The sequence below is a fragment of the Perissodus microlepis genome, chromosome 12 (genome assembly GCF_051167445.1).
Source record: "Perissodus microlepis isolate ML-2025 ecotype Zambia chromosome 12, ASM5116744v1, whole genome shotgun sequence".
NCBI lineage: Eukaryota > Metazoa > Chordata > Actinopteri > Cichliformes > Cichlidae > Perissodus > Perissodus microlepis.
Window position 1 is genome coordinate 30,745,943 of NC_140472.1, and position 24,397 is coordinate 30,770,339.

Genomic DNA, 24,397 nt, shown 5'->3' on the forward strand with positions numbered 1-24,397 from the left:
GGAACAAGGACAAGCTTGTGCACGCATATAAAGCAGTCTGACCACCTAAACAATATCAAGGCTGATTTACTAACTCTCATTTTTTGTTTATATTATATTTAATTAGCAAAAATTCATCTGAATTTGTGTGGACATTTCTCTGTGTTTATAGCCACCAGGTAAACCAAAGCTAACACTTCCCTTACAGATTGTCTTAGGGGTAAATTCACCATCAGTTTGTTAACATTTAGAGTTTTTTCATTTCTTGTTTCTTGGTAAAATGTATTTTAAGTTATTTTTTCTTTAGAAGTAGCTTTTTATCCATACATGCACTGCATATGAGAAGCTTGGAAGCACTTAGGCCTTAAAACTTTTGGTTGGTTTTTAAAAAGCAAAGAATGCCTATATTGGATCATATATTACCAGGCAATAAATACAGTGAGAAGTTAGTGTATGTTAAATTCACTTTTAAAAAAAGGTAATGAGGGGAGCACATAGAAAATCATCCAATTTATACAATTGGGAAAGAAATTAGTAACACAAACCAAAGGGAAATACATGAGGAGTCTGTTGTTTATTAAGATGCTGCATACAGCAAAGATCAGGATATTAAAGCTGTCAGTACTCAAACTAAAACCAAACATTTTATCAAAATGAATTTGAAATTCACTTTACATTCATTATTTTCATCACAGGTATCTGTGCTGTGACAAAGTAGGTTTTCCACATTTTTTCATTTCATCAGGTCTGAGTTCACAATAAACCTAAAAGCCAAAGTCTGATGGGAACATTGCACAGGTTTTCAGCCCCACCTAGTTCTGTCAAAAGTACTAATAAAAGCAAAGGACAGTGTTTTCGATTAATAATGAATTTCCAAATATCATTTAAGAGAAACACTGTCAGCGCAACAATAACTAAACACGTTGACTGTGGCAGCCTTCACTAACAGTGAAGTGATTAGCAGATGATCTCACAAAGAGGGATTGTGAGCGCTGGTCTTATGTCTTATGTCACACACAGGTGTCGCCAATGCGTGTAGACACCACGGCTCCGCCCCAAGGTGGAAAAACAGGTGACAATGAATTCACACAGGCATGTGGTCCTAAACTTTGGATCAACTGTAAAACAGCCTGTTTCAGTTTTTTTTTTAAATGCTCAAATGTTTTGTCTCACTCCCATTTCTTCTTGTTGTAAGTTGAAGCTCTACTTGAAGCCTTGTTAAGATCCAACTATGTAAAATAAGATTTTTGCCACTTTTCAAGTGGTCTTAAACTTTTGATTGGGACTGTAAATTATTACATATTGTCTGGATGTTGTCTTCAGTCTGACCAGTTTATCAGTCCTGTCTCCTGATATTATGAATCTTAGTAAGAGTTTTACTGGAATAATAAATATTATATAAAAAATTCTGGCAACTGGGGAAAAAACTGTCCCATATGTGAAAAGAAATCTTGAAAGGATTTTCCAGGAAGGAACTTTACACTGAAAGAAATTCTTTGCTGGGAGATAAAGCATCATGTGAGACAGAAAAGCGAGAGAATTAAATGGTCGTGTGTAGTAGTTGTTCTTTGTTGATGATTATATTATTATAATATATATTACAGTAATATATTGAAATATTAATGTATCAGTATAGGATTGTTTGCCTACCGAGGATTCTTTATTTGTTTTTGGTGTAAATATGCTACAAAAGATTTTACACTGTTTATTTTTGTGAGCCACTCTTCATGTTTTAGTCACTAGTTAAGCTTGGTTAAAAGAGACAACTGATAAATAAAAAACTCCTGAATCTAATTCAGTAATTAATTTTCTTTACACCAATATGGACACATTTTGGTGTGCCATGAATAACATGTATAACAATATTTTTGAATGTCGATCCTTGGTATACAGAGGTAGGTCGGTGCAGCCTAAAGTTAAACCAGAATTTAAACAACGACGCATATTCATGTTGGTTCAGCCAAATTTCATTCTGAAGCATCAGAGGAAGTTTGGTGGAGTATTCAACATCTGTAACACAGAAATGGCGCCATCTAGTGTGACTATAGCAAATCCGTTACTATCAGCTCCACCCCTAACAGAGTAAATGAAACTTAAATTCATTGTCGACTACACTGGAGGCGCCATTACATTAAAACCTGCGCTCTGTACCGAAGAGCACAATTTGGCAGCATTATCAGGCAAAGAGGTCGTATTTCGGTGAGTCATAAAAAACATAACGAAATGGCGAACAAAGTCGCACTTTTTGAAAACTATCTGAGCTGCCACGTGTGTTCAGAGACTTTCAGAGATCCTGTGTCTCTGAGCTGCGGCCACAGTTTCTGTTCAAGCTGCCTGCAGAAATTCTGGGAACAAACTAAAAACAAAAACTGTCCAGTTTGTAAAAGAAAATCTTCAAAGGATGAACCATCCATGATATTTGCTCTCAAAGAACTTGCTGACTCCTTTGCTAAGAGACACAGTGAGAGCTCACCTGAGACAGAAAAAGAAAAGGAGGAAGAGAAGGAGGAGGTGGTGTGTGATAAACATCCAGACGTCCCTTACTGGTACTGTGAGGATGAAGACAGAGCTGTGTGTCCTGTGTGTGAGTTTTCTCTCCACCAGAGTCACAAAGTGGTTCCTGTAGAAGAAGCAGTCAGTGACCTGAAGGAGCAGCTGAAATCTGACTTAAAGTCTCTGCAGGACAAGAGGAACAAATACAAACAAGTGGAGGAAACATACAATGAAATGAGGGAACACATGAAGAAGCAGCTGTTGTCCACAGAGAGGCAGATCAGAGCAGAGTTCAACAAGCTCCAGCAGTTCCTGAAAGAGGAAGAGGAGTCCAGACTGGCAGCTCTGAGGGAGGAAGAGGAGCAGAAGGGGAGGACTATCATCAGAGAGATGAAGATGATTGAGGAGCAGATCTCCTCTCTGTCAGACAGCATCTCTGCTGTTGAAGAAGAGCTGCAGAAACACAGCGTGCCATTCCTCAGCAGTTATAAAGACACTCAGAGCAGAGCCAGAGCCCAGAGCTCAGTGTCAGATCCACAGCTGGTCTCAGGAGCACTGATAGATGTGGCCAAACACCTGGGCAACCTGTCCTTCAGAGTGTGGGAGAAGATGAAGGAGAAGGTCCACTTCAGTCCTGTCATTCTGGACCCAAACACTGCACACCCCCGTCTCTATCTGTCTGATGATCTGACCAGTGTGAGACATGGAGACACAAAGCAGCAGCTTCCTGATAATCCAGAGAGAAACACAAATTATGCTGAAGTATTTGGCTCTGAGGGCTTCAGCTCAGGGAAACACAGCTGGATTGTAGGTTTAGTTAAAGAGTCATTTGACAAGAATGGATCTTCTATATCACCAAAATGTGGAATCTGGTCTTTAAATTATGACAGTGGAAAATACATTGGTCCTGGTCAGACTGTGACAGTGAAGAAGAGTCTCCAGAGGATCAGAGTCCAACTGGACTATGACAGGGGGGAGGTGTCCTTCTATGACCCTGAAGACATGACTCTGATCTACACCCACAGAGGCACTTTCACTGAGAAACTCTTCCCATATTTGAGTGTTCTAGAGGCAGGAGACGCCAAAACCTCTGATATCAAAATCTGTCGGACTAAGATTTCTTTGAAAAGTGCAACGAGGTCTCTGTGAACTTTTTGTTTTTCTTTTCTCTTTTCTTGCACTTTCCCTCTTTTATTACATCTTGTTTTGTTGTTATTTGTTTGTTTGTTTGAACAAAGCAGGAAAAAAATATAACACATAAAGCAATTTACACAATATAATATAAATTCTTTTCAAAGCACAGAGAGCAAAATGATAAATGTAATTTGTTTTTGTTTTGTTTTTTTCCAATTCAGTTTAAAGGTGATTCAAAAATGATGCCCCAAATGTGAGGTGATGCAATCTTTTATCCATTATTGTTCATTCCTTCATTTTCAATTCATTCCCTGCTCTTTCCTTTTTTTAAATTAAATATATAAATGTTTTAAAGTCATTTAACTCTTCATGAAACTATTTTTGAACATTAAAACTGTCCAAAATTGACGTGACAAATATAAATGGATGCTGATAAATGTTACTTAGCTTGGTTTTATCAGTGTTGAGATCAGAATCAGCTGATAACAATCTCTGGCTAATATGTGTGTTTTATTGGTTTCAAAATGTAAAAAAAAAAAACCCTGATTGATAACTTGATTAATAAATAATGCTAATGTCTTGTTAAGTAAGTTAAGTAAGCGATTTTCTCTATTTGAATATGTTTCTTATGGTATGTTCTGCATTACTTTGCAAAATAAATCAAACTGTGCACTTGTATATATCAATTCAGCAATAATTCCTTTAGAAAGTGTCATTGCAGAATAATCTTGACTGTCTAACACTCTATACATTTATTCAATTGTATTCATACAAACTAGCTCATTCTTTGGTTCTTAGATTTTGTCCTAAGTTCTGTGTAAATTGACTTGTCAGATACAACTCTTATTACTCCTCAATCTTCAATTCAACTCACAACAACTAAGAATTAGTAAGAAAACTGAAAACTGAAGATCAGAGCAGCAGCTAAAGGCAAGTTAAAGCCAAAGTGACAAAGAGAAATAATAATCCTTATTATATTGATCTTCAATGATCTTCAAAGAAAAATAGTTATATGCGGTTAATAAGCTGAGGAAATTGAGAGACAAAGGCTGATTATACCAGCATTTAGTAGAAAATGAAACCAAAATAATAAAGGAAAAAAGTAGAAACAAGATTTCTGTTGACTGTCATCCAAAGAAGAAAAAACAGCTTCTGTGTTTGTTAGTTTCAGTTATGTAATACTGTGCACTTCCTCATTTGAAATATGTGAATATCATTACAGTGATTTTCAAGGTTAGAAACACACAAAGAAGAACAACACTGTTGTACTCACATGCACAGTTAGCACAGTCAAACACAAATGCCTGCAGGTAACCTTTGACCTTTAAATATGTTAAACAAAGAGAAATAAAAAATATTCGACAAAATCTTTACCATCTTACAAAAAAGTTGATGAGGTGTTTAGTGGGACAAACTATTCTGTATTATATGAATTTTAAAGTGAAAGATTTTCCTCTCTGGCAACTTGGCAATGACTTAAGTAGATAAAAATAAACATAATAAAAGTGTGTCTAAGGCTGTGAAAATCTGAAACTGAAGAACAAAGCAGAAATAAAAAATCACAATCATGGTGTTAAACCCTTTGATATTAAATATCTGCCATACTGGTTTCCCCATGATTTTCAGCCAGGCGGTGACTGCTTTCGATTTATTAGGATTTTAGGAAATGTTCATCCATAGAAAGCTGGACCTGTGAGTACCAAACATTCTCCAACTGCTGGCTTAAGAGGAAGCTCAAAACTTATGAATTTCAATCCTTTGGTGTAGAATTGCAGCTAATGTCAGCCTTGAATCATACCAGAATTCAGTGATGCATATGAAAGTTATTGCAGCAAAATTTCTTTACACAACTACTTGAATTTGACAAGGTGGTGGAGTATTCCTTTAACACAGAAAGAGCTCCATCTATTGTGGACTGAGTCAAATGGCAGGTTTGCTACTATCAGCTCCACCCACAACAGAGTAAATGAAACCGAAAGAGTCATAACGTTGATCAGAGCAGAGACGCCATTACATTGAAGGCTGGGATCTGTATTTATTGTGAGTTTTGTTATTTTGGGGAAAAAAAGCAAATCTGAAAATCAGATCAAATGGCTGAAAAACTTGTACTTTTTGAAAACTATCTGAGCTGCCATGTGTGTTCAGAGACTTTCAGAGATCCTGTGTCTCTGAGCTGCAGCCACAGCTTCTGTTCAAGCTGCCTGCAGAAATTCTGGGAACAAACTACAAACACAAACTGTCCAGTTTGTAAAAGAAAATCTTCAAAGGATCATCAAGATGTAAACTTTGCTCTCAAAGAACTTGCTGACTCTTTTGCTGGGAGACAGAAAGTTGGATCATCTGATACACTAAAAGAAAAGAAGGTATTGGAAATGATTTGCAGTAAACATGAGGAAGTGCCTAAACTGTTCTGTGTGGACGAGCACAGAGCTGTGTGTACCGTGTGTGAGTTTTCTCATCACCAGAGTCACAAAGTGGTTCCTGTAGAAGAAGCAGTCAGTGACCTGAAGGAGCAGCTGAAATCTGACTTAAAGTCTCTGCAGGACAAGAGGAACAAATACAAACAAGTGGAGGAAACATACAATGAAATGAGTGAACACATGAAGAAGCAGCTGTTGTCCACAGAGAGGCAGATCAGAGCAGAGTTCAACAAGCTCCAGCAGTTCCTGAAAGAGGAAGAGGAGTCCAGACTGACAGCTCTGAGGGAGGAAGAGGAGCAGAAGGGGAGGACTATCAGCAGAGAGATGAAGATGATTGAGGAGCAGATCTCCTCTCTGTCAGACAGCATCTCTGCTGTTGAAGAAGAGCTGCAGAAACACAGCGTGCCATTCCTCAGCAGTTATAAAGACACTCAGAGCAGAGCCAGAGCCCAGAGCTCAGTGTCAGATCCACAGCTGGTCTCAGGAGCACTGATAGATGTGGCCAAACACCTGGGCAACCTGTCCTTCAGAGTGTGGGAGAAGATGAAGGAGAAGGTCCACTTCAGTCCTGTCATTCTGGACCCAAACACTGCAAACCCCCGTCTCTATCTGTCTGATGATCTGACCAGTGTGAGATGTGGAGACACAAAGCAGCAGCTTCCTGATAATCCAGAGAGATACTCTAATTATCCTGAAGTTTTTGGCTCTGAGGGCTTCAGCGCAGGGAAACATAGCTGGGAGGTGGAGGTGGGAGACCATCCTTGCTGGTTTTTAGGTGTAATTAAAGAATCAGTTAACAAGAACCAACAGTCTGTGTCACCAAAAGATGGAGTCTGGTGTTTACTGCACCGCAGTGGAACATATAACAATGGTAATCAGCCTCTACAAGTGAAGAAGAGTCTCGAGAGGATCAGAGTCCAACTGGACTATGACAGGGGGGAGGTGTCCTTCTATGACCCTGGAGACATGATTCACATCTGCACTCACAGAGACACTTTCACTGAGAAACTCTTCCCATATTTTTATATTGGAAACATGGGAGATGCCAAAACCTCTGATATCAAAATCTCTAAGACTCAGGTTCCGCAGACCAGTGTGGTCTGAATTTCTATTTGCACTCTATGTAGAAGTGAATAATATTGTTAATCTTTATTAATATTAATATATTAACATTCGTCTCTGGACATGCCCACATCAGAGTGTCTCTCTCCTGCCGACTGCTCCTGTTTCAGTCTGAGATACATGAACAGGTGTCATATTTTTTGTATTCCTTTCAAAAGGTGAAACTTGAATTTTAAATCATTTAGGAACTTTTCTAACTTGATCACATATATCAGGGTTTTGCCTAATTTTAGTTATTGATTTGTTGAATATGACTGGTTTGTTTCCTTCTATTCTCAAGTCCAGAGAAACGGGAGTGAATGTGATCTCTTACCTCTGTTAACTGTAAATATGCAACTTAAGCCTGGCCCAGATTGTAAATGTCTGAGAACTCCCTGTGATTTTTAAGCTAGATAAGTGCTTATTATTCACATAAAAATCAGACATTTACTTTCTACTTTATTGAAAATATGGGCAAAAATATGTAAAATGGATTTTCTTTTCTTTTTGTTTTGTATGTCTGTAAAAAAAGAAAAAAAATCATGTAATCCAGTCATCAGTATCTCTTGTTGAGGCTAGCTCCACCTAAGAAAGCAGCAAGGCTTTAACATCACTTTAATATCAGTTATATATGTTTTCATAAAATTCTCCTGGTTGTAGATTTTAACTGGAACTGTCTGTTGTATGAAATATTTGGGTCTCTCACAGTTTTAAATCTATATCATGCCTGTAATATTGCACAACTAACTAAGCCCAAAAGCACGGGTTGCACGGTGGTTAGCACTGCTGCCACACAGCAAGAAGGTCCTGAGTTCAATTCCACCATCAGGCTGGGATCTTTCTGTGTGGAGTTTGCATGTTCTCCCTGTGTTTGCGTGGGTTCCCTCCGGGTTCTCTGGCTTCCTCCCACCATCCAAAGACATGCAGTTTGTGGGGATAGGTTAATTGATTAGTCTAAATTGCCCATAGGTGTGAATGTAAGTGCGAATGATTGTCTGTCTCTGTGTGTTAGCCCTGTGACAGACTGGCGACCTGTCCAGGGTGTTGTTAAAATAAATGCTCAATCAACAATCCTTTATTCCATAGAATTCAACACTTTAAGAGCACAAACCATCCGAATGGGGAGACATGCATGCAGAAGGACACAGCTAATCTCAAACTTGTGGAGGGTTACTCAAACTCTTATAGCCTCTAGTGGTCCCCACCTAATCGTAAAAACCTAATCATTCGCATTCTTTCTAACTCCTAGCGAGCCTGACTTATGGCCTTGGCTCCCTATTTTGTCTGCCTTCAACAACGGTGGGGGTCAAGCTCCTGTGGAATGTGCTCTCTGTCTCCTCTACTATCAGAAAAAGCAAAGTCCTGACTCTCCAAAAACAGTATTTCTTATAACTCAGCAGTATAATGCATCATAAACAATATCATTCATTCACACTGAATCAGCCGTCTAATGTAATACAAATCAGTTTAATAACTGTAATAGTTATCACCTTCTTCTAATTCAGGAGAATACTGCAAACTAAAACTACATAATAATTTCACAATCTTTAATTAGGGGTATAACATAGCATAAGATACCTCGCCTCTTGCCCTATGACAGCTGGGATAAGCTCCAGTGCCCCCCGTGACCCTGAAAAGGATAAGCAGAAGCAAATGGATGGATGGATAATTAAGCCCAACTAGTCAAAATCTTAAAGTCTCAGAGATCCTCGCTTCTTGATTCATTTTTTGACTAATACTCCCTGTAAATATTCAGATATTGGTCTTTTTCACAAAAATGTCAGTGCAGATACAGTGAAACTGTCTAAGCTTCCAACATCCTGATCACAAATGGTTCTTAGGCAAGACATCAAGTATTTTTGTTGGCAAATTTTCCTTTATGATTGACCTGACTTGGACTGTAATAAGATCTACCTGATTATGCATGCAATATGGAAATACTTTTATGATGTGTTTATTTAAATTACAGATTAACATGATGCCCCTTGTGCAAATTATGAGGTAAATGCCAACACAACGGTTTTGCCCTTTAGCTCTCCAGTCTCCTCAATGGAAAGGATGTTGCCTGGGCTCAGGTCAAGAAAACAAAATCTGATGCTGACCGAGATTTAAACAGCTCAGACGCCGTTCAATAAGTAAAACAGCCAAATCTGAGTTCTACCTTTCAAAAATGACTAAACACCTCAATGATTCTAAGAAGCTTTGGAAAGTAATAAAATCTTCATATGGGATTGTGATGACACGCCAACTCTACTGTAGCTGAAAAATCTGATATTCTCCACTTCTTTACTGTACTTATATTTTGTATTTAATTTATTTTTACAACAGGAATTGCATACATTAATATTGCAATTAAACAAAAGACGCAACTGATGCATGTGCATAGGACTTCTAGCCACAGGTAACCTGCAGACTTTTTCCCTGTCAGAAGACCAATTTCAGTGATCACAGATTTGCTTTTCTTAAACCAGTTAGATCTTAATAAATCTGCAGGTCCTGACAAGCTGGATCTTCCTTTTCTTTCGCTAAAACTGAAATGGTCACACCACATGAGTATTTAGGCACCATTATAGATCAGAAATTGTCACTTTAAACTCACATTGAAAATTTTTAAAATTGTGTTTACCACTTGGAGAAATGTTCCCACTAACCTCATGGAACCACTTGAATCAAGCATCCCTCAAAGAATTTTTGAAGTGATCAACAATAATGGTGGAGCTACTCATTACTGAGTTGATGTTTGAAACTTTGATTTCTGTTTTGGGGGTTTACAGGGGTTTTTTTTGAAGGTGTTGTCCTAAACTTTAGATCAGCTGTAAAACAGCCTGTTTCAGTTTAAGCATTGTTTTCAATAAACTGCATGCTGAAAAAATGTTTTTGTTTCACTCCTATTTCTTCTTGTTGGACGTTGAAGCTCTTCTGGGAACAAACTAAAAACAAAAACTGTCCCATTTGTAAAAGAAAATCTTCAAAGGAAGAACCATCTATAAACGTTTCTCTCAAAGAACTTGCTGACTCCTTTGCTAAGAGACACAGTGAGAGTTCACCTAAGACAGAAAAAGAAAAGGAGAAAGAGAAGGAGGAGGTGGTGTTTGATAAACAGAGATGTGGAGACACAAACCAGCAGCTTCCTTATAATCCAGAGTATCGTACTCTTTTTGGCTCTGAAGGCTTCAGCTCAGAGAAACACAGCTGGGAGGTGGAGGTGGGAGACCATCCTGACTGGCTTGTGGGTTTAATTAAAGAGTCGGCAGATAAGAATGAACCTTTTGCTTCACCAGAATTTGGAATCTGGTGTTTAGAGCATCAAACTGGAGAATACACTAATGGTGATGGTCAGAATCTCACACTAAAGAAGAGTCTAAAGACTTTTTTTTATCTCGGTCTCGGTCTTGGTCTCGTCTCGACTTTGTCTTGGTCTTGTTAAGGTCTTGGTTTAGATGGTCTTGACTACAAGTCTATCAGACTGTGACAGTGAAGAAGAGTCTCCAGAGGATCAGAGTCCAGTTGGACTATGACAGGGGGGAGGTGTCCTTCTATGACCCTGAAGACATGACTCTGATCTGCACTCACAGAGACACTTTAACTGAGAAACTCTTCCCATATTTTAATATTGGAGAGGCAGGAGACACCAAAACCTCTGCTAAAGACACTGAACACTGAAAGAACTTCTTTGCTGGGAGACAAAGCATCATATAGGACACAAACGCGAGAGAATTAAGTGTGTAGTAGTTGTTCTTTGTAGATAATTATATCATTATAATATATATTACAGTAGTATATATTGAAATATTAAAGTATCAATATAGGATTGTTTACCAACTGAGGAGTCTTTCTTTGTTTTTGGTGTAAATATGCTACAATAAATTTTACACTGTTTATTTTTGTGATCCACTCTTCATGTTTTAGTCACCTGTTAAGCTTGGTTAAAAGAGTAAACTGATGAATAAAAAACTCGTAAATGTAATTTAATAATAAAAATATTATTAAAATGGTAATAAATAATGGTGTTAAACCCTTTGATATTAAATATCTGCCATACTGGTTTCCCCATGATTTTCAGCCAGGCAGTGACTGCTTTCGATTTATTAGGATTTTAGGAAATGTTCATCCATAGAAAGCTGGACCTGTGAGTACCAAACATTCTCCAACTGCTGGCTTAAGAGGAAGCTCAAAACTTATGAATTTCAACCTTTGGTGTAGAATTGCAGCTAATGTCAGCCTTGAATCATACCAGAATTCAGTGATGCATATGAAAGTTATTGCAGCAAAATTTCTTTACACAACTACTTGAATTTGACAAGGTGGTGGAGTATTCCTTTAACACAGAAAGAGCTCCATCTATTGTGGACTGAGTCAAATGGCAGGTTTGTTACTATCAGCTCCACCCACAACAGAGTAAATGAAACCGAAAGAGTCATAACGTTGATCAGAGCAGAGACGCCATTACATTGAAGGCTGGGATCTGTATTTATGGTGAGTCGTGTTATTTGGGGTAAAAAGAAATCTGAAAATCAGATCAAATGGCTGAAAAACTTGTACTTTTTGAAAACTATCTGAGCTGCCATGTGTGTTCAGAGACTTTCAGAGATCCTGTGTCTCTGAGCTGCAGCCACAGCTTCTGTTCAAGCTGCCTGCAGAAATTCTGGGAACAAACTACAAACACAAACTGTCCCATTTGTAAAACAAAATCTTCAAAGGATCACCTTGTGAACTTTGCTCTGAAAGAACTTGCTGATTCATTTGCTGGGAGACAGAAATCTAGATCATCTGAGATAGAAAAAGGAGAGAAAAAATTAACAGTGGTGTGCAGTAAACATGAGGAAGTGCCTGAGCTGTTCTGTGTGGACGAGCAGAGAGCTGTGTGTCCTGTGTGTGAGTTTTCTCTCCACCAGAGTCACAAAGTGGTTCCTGTAGAAGAAGCAGTCAGTGACCTGAAGGAGCAGCTGAAATCTGACTTAAAGTCTCTGCAGGACAAGAGGAACAAATACAAACAAGTGGAGGAAACATACAATGAAATGAGGGAACACATGAAGAAGCAGCTGTTGTCCACAGAGAGGCAGATCAGAGCAGAGTTCAACAAGCTCCAGCAGTTCCTGAAAGAGGAAGAGGAGTCCAGACTGGCAGCTCTGAGGGAGGAAGAGGAGCAGAAGGGGAGGACTATCAGCAGAGAGATGAAGATGATTGAGGAGCAGATCTCCTCTCTGTCAGACAGCATCTCTGCTGTTGAAGAAGAGCTGCAGAAACACAGCGTGCCATTCCTCAGCAGTTATAAAGACACTCAGAGCAGAGCCAGAGCCCAGAGCTCAGTGTCAGATCCACAGCTGGTCTCAGGAGCACTGATAGATGTGGCCAAACACCTGGGCAACCTGTCCTTCAGAGTGTGGGAGAAGATGAAGGAGAAGGTCCACTTCAGTCCTGTCATTCTGGACCCAAACACTGCACACCCCCGTTTCTATCTGTCTGATGATCTGACCAGTGTGAGACGTCGAAACACAAAGCAATATCTTCCTGATAATCCAGAGAGATACACTAAGTATGCCAATGTTTTTGGCTCTGAGGGTTTCAGCTCAGGGAAACACAGCTGGGAGGTGGAGGTGGGAGACCATCCTTTGTGGATTGTGGGTTTAGTTAAAGAGTCAGCTGACAAAAATGAGCCATTTGTTTCACCAGAATATGTAGTCTGGTGTTTAACACATCACAGTGGGGAGTACACCAATGGTGCTGGTCAGACTGTGACAGTGAAGAAGAGTCTCCAGAGGATCAGAGTCCAGCTGGACTATGACAGGGGGGAGGTGTCCTTCTATGACCCTGAAGACATGACTCACATCTACACTCACAGAGACACTTTCACTGAGAAACTCTTCCCATTTTTTAACATTGGAGAAGCAGGAAACGCCAAAACCTCTGATATCAAAATCTGTCAGACTGTGATTTCTTTGAAAACTGCAACGACGTCTCTGTGAATTTTTTTTCCCTTTTCTTTGTTTCAAGCTTTCTCATTTTTTGTTACAGCCTATTTTGTGGTTGTTTGTTTTTCAATTTCGGCTACTCCTGTTGTTATTTTTTATGTGAGAAATTTCAGAAAGAAAAATTTAGTACCTGATGCAATTTATACAATGACATACAAGTTATTTCCAAAGCACACAGAGTAAAACAAAATCATAAATGTAATATTTTTTTGTTTTGTTGCAAATTCAGTTTGAAGATGTTTAAAGTCATTAAGTGTTCATGAAACTGTTTTTAAACATTTAATCAGTATAAAATAGATGTGACATTGATAAACAAGCACTGATAAATGTCACTTTCTTTACCTTTATCAGTTATTTAGATCCATATCAGCTAATAACAGCATCGTGACAATTTGTGCTTCTAATGTCTGCTTTTAATACTTAACTGTCAGTGATTCATTTAAGTGATTTGCTTCATTTAAATGTGTTTCTTGAGAGATGAGATGAGAGCGCCTTTATTTGTCAGTTGCAGGTCTTTTGCCCACAACCGAGATGACAGACCTTGCCGACCGTACATACAATACAAACATCACATTGGGGAGACAGGTCAGACCAGGTAGCGAGGAAAAAAAACCATCAAAATGTGCAACACAAAAGGATAATACAGGAATGCACAGGTATCAACACACTATAACACAATAAACACAGACAAGCAACATGGGAAAGTGTTCCAGTGTGTACATCTGATCTGGGACCGCTGCAATCTTCGACTGCGCCTCCAGCTGACCCGATGTCCACATCATGGGGGAGGTAAGCGTTGGAGGTGGCGTTGGATAGGGAGGGTGATGCGTCAGTGAGTGCTTATCAGTATCAGTATATGTATGTGTGTGCGTGTCCATAGTTCAGCTGAGACAGTGTCCTTCGCCTCGCCAGGCTAAGTAAACAGTCTTCCAGCCAACCCAGGTGGCCTTGTAGGGAATGGGAAGGAACAGACTCAACACGTTAATAGCTGCGAGTTTCTCCGTGATGTTGTTAGCCATCGATTCTGTGGTCTTGTCACTCTTTTTTGCTCACATAGCAGATTCTGAGACCTCACGACCGCAGCCAACTGATCCGAGATGTAGCTTCCGCCCAGAGATGTTGTTCTGAGTTGATTCTTTCCTGATAATCCAACATACATATGCTCAGAGGTGTTATTCTGAGCATTCACTGCAGTCGTAAGCACCTCCAAGCTCTTAACCATGCTGCCTTCAGTGAGCCCTTTCTGAGAAGTCGCACCTGTCGTTCCAATCCCAGCGGGCAGCCTTGTGGGGGTTTGAACAGCCGGTTCCGCTCTCTTAATTCTCCGATAAGCCAGGGCCAAGTCAGCTCCGATCAGCAAGAACCCTGTTATCATGGTTCCGAATAGGTAGATATCTTCAGCGTCCTCGATCGACAGTCCCGCCAGGCACACGATCCTCTGCCACCCGTCCATCATGTATCCGGCAGGGAAAGTCCCGACAGGGCACTCGGGCTCTCCCGAGCCCAGACTTCTCGTTAAAGGGTGTCAATAGCATTCAGAGACCAGTTGATCAAATCCTTAATTCTCTTTTAGGTTTTAGACACAGACTGTGAGAGAGTGTTCCAGGGAAAGTAATACAAAAAAGACACGAGACTAGACAAGGACATAAGAACTAGCAGGGAAGATAAGGGAGACGAGAAAAAGTGCGTCCGCCTCCTCCGAGAGCCAAAGAAAAGATAGCATGTTCTCCATTATGTTGCAAAATAAGCCAAACTGTGTAGGTTGTCGTAATAATTCAGCCATGTTTTTCTTTAAAATGTGTCATTGCAGAATAATGTTGACTGTCTGACATTTATTCAGTTGTATTCATACAAACTAAAGCTCATTCTTTGTTTTTTAGATTGTTCCCAAGTTCTGTATAAATTGCTTTGTCAGATACAGACACTGTTTTCTTTGCTACTGACTGACCCGAAACATTTATTTCATAATTGTTGAACATTTGTACAGTTGGAGCTGCTGTTTGTTCCAGTGTGTTTCTGTGAACTCTCACTTCATATTCCAGATCACATCAGCACATTCAGCATTTGGTCTAGTTAACTGTGGATTTCCTGTTTTTCACCTGCAGAGCAGATATGATGAAAATGTTGGAAACACGAGTTCACTGATTTCCTGGATTATTTTCTGTCAATAAAAATATCAAAGTCTGGCTGCGTTTTGATTTGTGTATAAACATCAAAGGAAATTTGATCTCTTAATTTTTATTGTTTAATTCTTACTCTATTCAAACTGTCATTTTATTGGTAACACATTAACACATCTTGTTGAAGTTAGAGAAACATGTGCATCACCTAAGAGAATAAAGCAAAAATCTGAAGAATCAGAGAACTTAAGGATTAATATTATTATACAGAAGAAATCCAAAGTGGCAATAAGAGACAAAGGGGAAAGTAAGAGGAGGACATTTCATGTAGTTTATGTGTAGGGCTGCACAAAAAACCTGTGTTTATTATTTAATCGTTGATAATTCAAACAGAATGATGATTTATTAGAGGCATCAGTGCCATTTTAGTCCCCACTGTGCAGCCCTGATGTTGTTGGTCAGACTGTGACAGTGAAGAAGAGTCTCCAGAGGATCAGAGTCCAGCTGAACTATGACAGGGGGGAGGTGTCCTTCTATGACCCTGAAGACATGACTCACATCTGCACTCACAGAGACACTTTCACTGAGATACGTGTAATATTGGAAAAGCAGGAGATGCCAAAACAACTGATAATAACATGTTTTAGACTTTTAGAACTTTTCATTGTAGTTCAGTGAGATCTTAGTGAATTTCTTTCCTTTGGTTTATTTTAAATTTTTGTGTAAATTATTGTGAATGTATTTGTTTCATCTTTCAATCTTTGATCAATTCCATCAACTTCTTTCTATGTGAGAAAACACTAAAATATCTCTTGGAGTAAATGAAATGTACAACATGAACTGCTGATGACTGAAACACAGAACAGTCATGTGTTCATTTCTTGTCATTTAAGGTCAAGAGCCGTCACTACAGGCCTGCAGGCAGAAATCTGAGAAGCCTGATCTGAAACTTTTCTGTTAGTCACTGTGATTTGGAGCGACTAAAACTGATCAAAAACCATTTAAATAACAATTTGACTAGTTCATCTTTTGGTTGTTTCTGTGGCTGAAACACTAGAAATAATGTTTTTTCTCCTTTTTTTGGACACCTGCTGTATTTGAAAGCAATTTGAGTCTTTTTAATTATTATTGTTGCATGGAGGATTTACAAAACTCACTGAAGATGTTATAATGAAAACACTGAACATTTTGAGTCTCACTGAAAACCTCATCAGGCAAGTCTTGATACAAATACTGAAGCTGAGAACATTTCCTCTGTATTTTTATTTGATACTAATTAGTCTTATTAACTGTGGAGTTCAAGTTTTTCTCCTGATGAACAAAAATTGTGAAAATATCAGAAAAACAAGTTCATTAATCTCCTGTTTTTTTCTGTCAGTTAAATATATCAAAGCCTGTCTGCAGTCTGACGTGTCTGTAAACACAGAAGGACGCTGAACTTTCTATTTAAACTGTCATTTTATTGATAACACCTTAACACATTTTATTGAAGTTAGAGAAACACGTGAAGCACGTAAGAGAACAGAGCAATAATCAGAAGAATCCGAGAACTAGAGGATTAATATTATTATACAGAAGAAACCCAAAGTGACAAAAAGAGACAAAGGGAAAGTAGAAAGAGCCAACTGCAGAGAAATGATGGAACAAGGTTGGAAACAGAGAGAGTGGGGAAAGAGTGAAAGACACCCTATGAAGAGAAGCCGGCTCAGTGTTGTCAGTGCAGTTCAGTCAATTCAATTCAATTCAATTCAATTTTATTTATATAGCGCCAAATCACAACAAAAGTCGCCTCACGGCGCTTCATAGATACAGAGAAAAACCCAACAATCATATGACCCCCTATGAGCAAGCACTTTGGCGACAGTGGGAAGGAAAAACTCCCTTTTAACAGGAAGAAACCTCCGGCAGAACCAGGCTCAGGGAGGGGCGGCCATCTGCTGCGACCGGTTGGGGTGAGAGAAGGAAGACAGGATAAAAGACATGCTGTGGAAGAGAGACAGAGGTTAATAACAGATATGATTCAATGCAGAGAGGTCTATTAATACATAGTGAGTGAGAAAGGTGACTGGAAAGGAAAAACTCAATGCATCTTGGGAATCCCCCGGCAGCCTACGTCTATTGCAGCATAACTAAGGGAGGATTCAGGGTCACCTGGTCCAGCCCTAACTATATGCTTTAGCAAAAAGGAAAGTTTTAAGCCTAATCTTAAAAGTAGAGATAGTTTCTGTCTCCCGAATCCAAACTGGAAGCTGGTTCCACAGAAGAGGGGCCTGAAAACTGAAGGCTCTGCCTCCCATTCTACTTTTAAATACTCTAGGAACAACAAGTAGGCCTGCAGAGCGAGAGCGAAGTGCTCTAATAGGGTGATATGGTACTACAAGGTCATTAAGATAAGATGGGGCCTGATTATTTAAGACCTTGTATGTGAGGAGCAGGATTTTGAATTCAATTCTGGATTTAACAGGAAGCCAATGAAGGGAAGCCAAAACAGGAGAAATATGCTCTCTCCTTCTAGTCCCTGTCAGTACTCTTGCTGCAGCATTTTGGATTAGCTGAAGGCTTTTCAGTGAGTTTTTTGGACATCCTAATAATAATGAATTACAGTAGTCCAGCCTGGAAGTAATAAATGCATGAACTAGTTTTTCAGCGTCACTCTGAGACAGGATATTTCTAATTTTAGAGATGTTGCGCAAATGGAAGAAAGCAGTCTTACATATTTGTTTAATATGTGCGTTGAAGGACATGTCCTGGTCAAAAATGACTCCAAGGTTCCTCACAGCGTTACTGGAGGCCAAGGTATTGCCATCCAGAGTATGAATCTGGTTAGATACCATATTTCTAAGATTTTCAGGGCCGAGTACAATAACCTCAGTTTTATCTGAATTAAGAAGCAGAAAGTTAGCGGCCATCCAGGTCTTTATGTCTTTAAGACATTCCTGCAGTTTAACTAATTGGTGTGTGTTATCTGGCTTCATGGACAGATAGAGCTGGGTGTCATCTGCATAGCAGTGAAAATGTATGCTATGTCTTCTAATGATGCTGCCTAAGGGAAGCATGTATAATGTAAACAGAATTGGTCCTAGCACTGAACCCTGTGGAACTCCATAATTAACCTCAGTGTGTGAAGAGGACTCTCCATTTACATGCACAAATTGGAGTCTATTAGATAGATATGATACAAACCACTGCAGTGCAGTACCTGTAATACCTACAGCATGTTCTAATCGCTCTAATAGGATATTATGGTCGACAGTATCGAACGCTGCACTGAGGTCTAGCAGGACAAGCACAGAGATGAGTCCACTGTCAGAGGCCATAAGAAGATCATTTGTAACCTTCACTAAAGCTGTTTCTGTGCTGTGATGAGCTCTGAAACCTGACTGAAACTCTTCAAATAAACCATTCCTCTGCAGATGATCTGTTAGCTGTTTGACAACTACTCTTTCAAGGATTTTTGATATGAAAGGAAGGTTGGAGATTGGCCTATAATTAGCTAAGACTGCTGGGTCTAGAGATGGCTTTTTGAGTAAAGGTTTAACCACAGCCAGCTTGAAGGCCTGTGGTACATAGCCGACCATTAGAGATAGGTTGATCATATTTAAGATCGAAGAATTAATCAATGGCAGGACTTCTTTGAGCAGTTTTGTAGGAATGGGGTCTAAAAGACACGTTGATGGTTTGGAGGAAATAATTATTGAAGTTAACTCAGAAAGATCAATTGGAGAAAAAGAGTCTAACTTAACATCAATGGTACTAAGAGTAGCTGTAGATAATATTACATCTGTGGGATGATTACTGGTAATTTTTTCTCTAATGATAAAAATTTTATTTGTGAAGAAGTTCATGAAGTCATTACTAGTTAACGTTACAGTCAGTGACTGTAAAAAGAAGATGGCAGAAGTTCAGAGTGGCTCCAGCTCATCTCAGTGATGCTTCATCTGACTAAATAACAGAAAGGCAGCAGAGCTCACACTGGCCTCAAGAGGAGGACACTTCATGTAGTTTATATGCAGGGCTGCACAATGAATCACTGTTCCTTATTTCACCTTTGATAATTCTTACAGATGATGATTTATTAGAGGCATCAGTGTCATTTTAGTCCTAACTGTGCAGCTCTGATCAATAATCTGAATGGAAGCTGGTTCTTCTTCTACACTGATGAACTGCTGATGTCTCTGACTGGATTGTCTGTTTGATCTAAAGTTATTCTGCAGCTACATTAGAAGCATCAAGCTGCCTCAGTGTGCGTTTGTGCTTTATTTTGTGTGACAGCGCCCCCTGCTGGAGCATCTTTACTCTTTGAAGCAGCAGTGACTCTTGGTGCTGACGGTCACTCAGCTATGTACAAAAGGCAGCCAGTCTGCACTGGTAACACAGAGCCCCATAGAGAAGCATGCCAAATAATCATCATCACATCATCATCATAACTGTCAACTTCCTCATAGTCATCCTCAGTGCTATAATCTATATATAATATTCCTTATCGTTATAATCATCTTCATTATATCATCTGGAGACAAAAATAGTTATATGCACTTAAAAAGCTGAGAAAATATACAGAGAGAAAGGTCGAGTATACCAGCATTCAGTAGAAAATGAACCCAAATAAAAAGAAAAATACAAGTAAAAGCATTGACTGTTTTTTTTTAGAGCAGGGTGAAACTGGTTTATGGGATGAGACATGAGTGCAGTACAACATGTCAGCTGCTCAGTGTGGAAAAAACGAAAAAATAAATATATCCAGAAAATAGACAGCAACATTACCAAGCAGGAAGGAGCATGTGCAAAAGGATGTAACTATTGCAGTGTTTACAGTGTGTTAGAGTTGTACAGGGAGATGGCCACAGGCAGGAATGATTTCCTGTGTCGTTCAGTGGTGCTTTTAGGTAATCTCAGTCTCTCACTGAACGTGCTCCTGTGGCTAGCCAGCATGTCATGGAGCGGGTGGGAGGTATTGTCCAACATTGTCTTTATCTTGGACAACATTCACCTCTCTGACACCGCCTTAAGAGAGTCAAGCTCCATACCCACAACATTACTGGCCTTGTGGATCAGTTTATTGAGTCTGTTGGCATCAGCAATGCTCAACCTGCTGCCCCAGCATGCAACAGCATAGAGGATAGCTCTGGCCACAACAGACTCATAGAAATTTCTGAGCATTGTCCGACAGATGAAGGACCTCAGCCGCCTCAGAAAATAGAGACGACACTGGCCCTTCCTGTAAAGTGCTGTGGTGTTTTTGACCGAGTCAAATTTATTGTTTATGTGTACTCCGAGTTATTTATAGTCCTCCACAATGTCCACGTTGACCCCCTTGAGTGTCAAAGGGGTCAAGGGTTTCCCGGTATTCCTAAAATCCACAATTAATTCCTTGGTCATGAGTCTGCACACAGACGTCATGTTGAACAGATGGCGCTATGGTGAGGTCAGAATAACTAAGAGCTGATTACACTCAAAACTGAGACTTTGTTTTTATCTGCCTTGAAAGTTAAATGTTGCTACGAGGGGCGTCATAGTGGAGGCAAAAGTGATGCTCAGATAAAGACAAACAAGGAGCCAAAGGAAGGAGGCAGCTGCAGGTCTCTCTCTCAAGGATGCAACACAAGATAAGCTCATACAGTGGCAATTAAACGTTATTAAAACAGCAAATAAGTTTTATCGGTGTGGTTGGTTTTAAGGTTGATTTAAAAATTTGCATTCTTTTCTAAACACAAGAGAGTTCCGCTTATTTCAATATATAACAAAGAAAATGAAGATATAATTTTTTTCATTGTTAAAAATCGCGCAGTTAGAAGTAAACTGTGTGGCGAAAACATTAATAGATCAGGTCACCTGCTGGTTTGAAATACTCTCCTTCCTACCTTATTATGAGTAAGCAACAGGGGCACAGGCAATAATCTCAGAGTGGGCAAAAAGACGTGATAGAGGCGGATGGAAGTGAAGTGAGCGTGGAAAATAAAGGTTTTCTACCACAGAGAAGGGCTTTTGAGTAAGTGGTGAAAATGGTTTTCGGGTAAATGAAGAGGGATGAATCATAATAAATTTAAATGAATATATTTTTCAATAATTTCTATTTTATTATTTCTAAATATGAATTTAATTGTATAACTCTGGCAGCCTGTTCTTTGTGGGCAGGATCTATTTTCAATGAGCCAATATGGAACGTTGTGGAGGGCGGGGCCTGTTTCAAACATGAAAGCCAAGAGAAATGTGGGCATTTCACTGATGCGTGCCAAGCTGGACCAATATGAGATCCAAGCTGGAGAACTCACTGATGAGTCAGTGTCACGCAAAGTGCAAATAGGAGGAGAGGAGCACCACTAACGAAAAAGGGGCTCAGGCTTGTTCAGATCAGGAAAAGACCAGCATCTTTGACCTTGAGATGAACCGTCTGAAAGAGCAGCTTAGGCAGAGGGACAGTGAAATCCTGATCCTGAAACAGGAGAAGGACGGTCTGTCTGCCGAGCTCGCAAAGCTTCAGAAACACGAGGCCCCTCTGAAAGAAACTCAGTGGAATCAGAAAACACAGACAGAAAATCTGGAGGAAGAAAAAGAGAAAGTCCTGGAAGATCAGAAACTGGTGAAGGACACAAAAGAAATGCAGAACAAACTGGACATGCAGAGAAAAGAATTAGCGGAGGCTAAGACGGAGATAGAAGACCCGGCAACCCCAGAGTCCTCCTCATTAGAAATGCAGGAGGTGAATCAGAGCGCTGAGAAGGGCGGAGTCAACACGAAAACACTGAACATGGGGGGAAAAGTTGTGTGTCCACAGAGTTATTCAGTTGGTGGTTTCACAGGCCATAGAAAAAGTCTCTTCTAAATACAGGCTCTTCACAGAGCGCCTGACTCCTGACTGCATCAGCGATCGCCTGATTGAGAGAATCTGGCCTGAAATTGAGCTGAAACATTTGGACCTATCCCCAAAATGGCTGAAAAAGATAGACAAGGCCATTCTCAAGGATCTGTGCCAGACACACAACTGCAAGGAAAAGTATCTGATTTTTAATCTGAGGGAACAACTTGATAATATCACAGTCCCAACCTTCACCAAACACCTGTTGGCTTTACCAAGACGAGTACTCAGTGTCTCTAAAAACAGGGAAGAGTACAAAGAAGTGGTGAAAAATTTCACTAAAGATCTGGTAATGCACGCCATGAGCCAAGAAAATGAGACAGCGACATGGCATCCAGGAACATCAGATTTCATTATACAGAGGCTTTCCCATAAGGTCTGGAACAAAATCTTGTCCAAAACCTACAAAATGTCCTTAGAGAACATTGAACAGCTCAGCCTGACGGTGTACAACGAACTCCATGACAGGTGGCCTTCTCCAGTCTTCTTAATGAAGTCAAACAACCCAGTGGTTGACGAAGCAATCGTCAAAACCTTCAAAACACATGCCAAACTGAAGAGCCAAAATGTCATCCTTAGGGCTTTCTCATGTGCACGCTAAAATTGAACTGAAACATGCATGTGATTACGTGACAAAGCTCTGAAACTGGCTTAAAATATGCATTTACATTGTGCAATCTAAATTCAATTTTAAAACCAGAGTGGTTAAAAAATAACCACTCTTCTCTTCCCAACTTCCTTCCCTCATCACCAACTGGCCGAGGCAGATGGCCACCCCATCCCAGAGCCTGGTTCTGCCGGAGGTTTCTCTCTTTTAAAAGTGACTTTTTCCTTCCCACTGTCGCCAAAGTGCTTGCTCTAGGGGTTGGAGTTTTTGTGCATTATTGTAGGGTCTTGACCTTACAATATAAAGCACCATGAGGGAAGTGTTGTTGGGGTTTGGTGCTGTTTCTTAACTCAAAATGTCCAATTACAACAGGACATTTTGAGTTGAGAAACAGCAAAGTCTTTCTGTACGTGTGTACAAACCAGTGGTGAAAAACACAGAAGATATGCAAAGAATAACCGGTGTTTGAGGTTAGCTGGTTCCATTTGTTTAGATATTCTACTTTCTGTGTTCCAGATCCCCAGAATTGATATTTTCACCGAATGGTCTTTTCTGTCTGCCAGTGTGTCATGCAGTTTTCAAGATTAAAGACCTTGGCAAAGAAAAAAGGTTCCCCACTCCAGCTCTTGGGAATCCATATACCCTTCAATATTACTTTCAGACAACAAGTAATTATTTACATTTTTAGTAAAAAGCCTTCAACCTGGTTTTATTTAGATTTATTTAGATTGTGTTCACTGACACATCTGAATTCAAACTGATAAACAGGATTTAAAAGGAGGGAGCGATGGACACTGAGCAGCAGATCAGTCTGTGTAGAAACAGGACATAAGTTTAAGGCACAGGGGGGATAATTTGATTGTGATCATTTTTGATCTGACTCAGTGGTGCTGGCTTCTCTCCCGGACACATCTTTCTTTTACATGCAGGTCACTGATGTAGAATAGAATAGAATAGAATAAAATTTTATTAATCTCTATGGGAAGGTCCATTTATTGTTCATTCTTCAGGATGTGGTTTCTGTGTCTGTTCTTTCTATCCTCACATGCAGCTCAACTTTAAAAAGCAGTGCAGCTGCATGGTTGCACATGATTGTTTCCTATTGTGATGGCTGCAGTTACAGCCACATATTTTGGGTAATATCTGCCAAACATCACAGGGCTACAATAGAGACTTATACATACCACTACACTAATGAAGGGCTGCACAATCAATCATGTCGATTCCTGATCTATTATGTTAAATGACATCAGTGCCATTTCAGTCCTAACTGTGCAGACCTGATCAATATTCTGAATGGAAACTGGTTCTTCTTTACACTGATGAACTGCTGATGTCTCTGACTGGATTGTCTGTTTGATTTGACACTTAAGTTATTGTGTAGTTACATTAGTACCATCAATCTGCCACCAGTGTGTGATTGTGCTTTATTTTGTAAATTGACTGGTACTTACATGGTGCTTTTGTATTATATTTGCACATTTTAAGTACATTTTACTAGAAGCCTCACTTACCCATTCACACTCTATGCCTGTGCACTTTTATCCTAACATGCACACACACTCACACAGTCATCAGGGTAAAATCAGGGTTCAGTATCTTGCAGGAGGAGGAGACAGGACTGAACTGCTGACTCTCTAATTAGTAGATGACTCACTGACACAAAGACTCACCATCCCTTTGAGTAACTGGACCCTTGCTGAAGCTCATTCACT

General features: G+C 39.6%; 3 protein-coding genes across 3 annotated transcripts; all 3 read left to right on the forward strand.

The window, feature by feature from the left end:
- Positions 1-2,070: 2,070 nt before the first annotated feature.
- LOC146376603 (nuclear factor 7, brain-like) lies at positions 2,071-4,270 on the forward strand. The gene has a single exon (XM_084947355.1). The coding sequence runs from the start codon at positions 2,203-2,205 to the stop codon at positions 3,619-3,621; it is 1,419 nt and encodes a 472-aa protein (XP_084803481.1). The 5' UTR covers positions 2,071-2,202; the 3' UTR covers positions 3,622-4,270.
- A 1,312-nt stretch (positions 4,271-5,582) lies between these two features.
- Positions 5,583-9,939, forward strand: LOC146376604 (E3 ubiquitin-protein ligase TRIM35-like). The gene has a single exon (XM_084947247.1). It carries the CDS (start codon positions 5,697-5,699, stop codon positions 7,128-7,130), a length of 1,434 nt encoding a protein of 477 aa, XP_084803373.1. The 5' UTR covers positions 5,583-5,696; the 3' UTR covers positions 7,131-9,939.
- A 1,617-nt stretch (positions 9,940-11,556) lies between these two features.
- LOC146376605 (nuclear factor 7, brain-like) lies at positions 11,557-15,279 on the forward strand. Its single transcript, XM_084947214.1, has one exon. It carries the CDS (start codon positions 11,651-11,653, stop codon positions 13,091-13,093), a length of 1,443 nt encoding a protein of 480 aa, XP_084803340.1. The 5' UTR covers positions 11,557-11,650; the 3' UTR covers positions 13,094-15,279.
- The last annotated feature ends 9,118 nt before the right edge of the window (positions 15,280-24,397 follow it).

Bases quoted from the DNA above. Each gene is read 5' to 3' on its own strand.
- LOC146376603 (XM_084947355.1), top strand. From the start codon at position 2,203: ATGGCGAACAAAGTCGCACTTTTTGAAAACTATCTGAGCTGCCACGTG.
- LOC146376604 (XM_084947247.1), top strand. From the start codon at position 5,697: ATGGCTGAAAAACTTGTACTTTTTGAAAACTATCTGAGCTGCCATGTG.
- LOC146376605 (XM_084947214.1), top strand. From the start codon at position 11,651: ATGGCTGAAAAACTTGTACTTTTTGAAAACTATCTGAGCTGCCATGTG.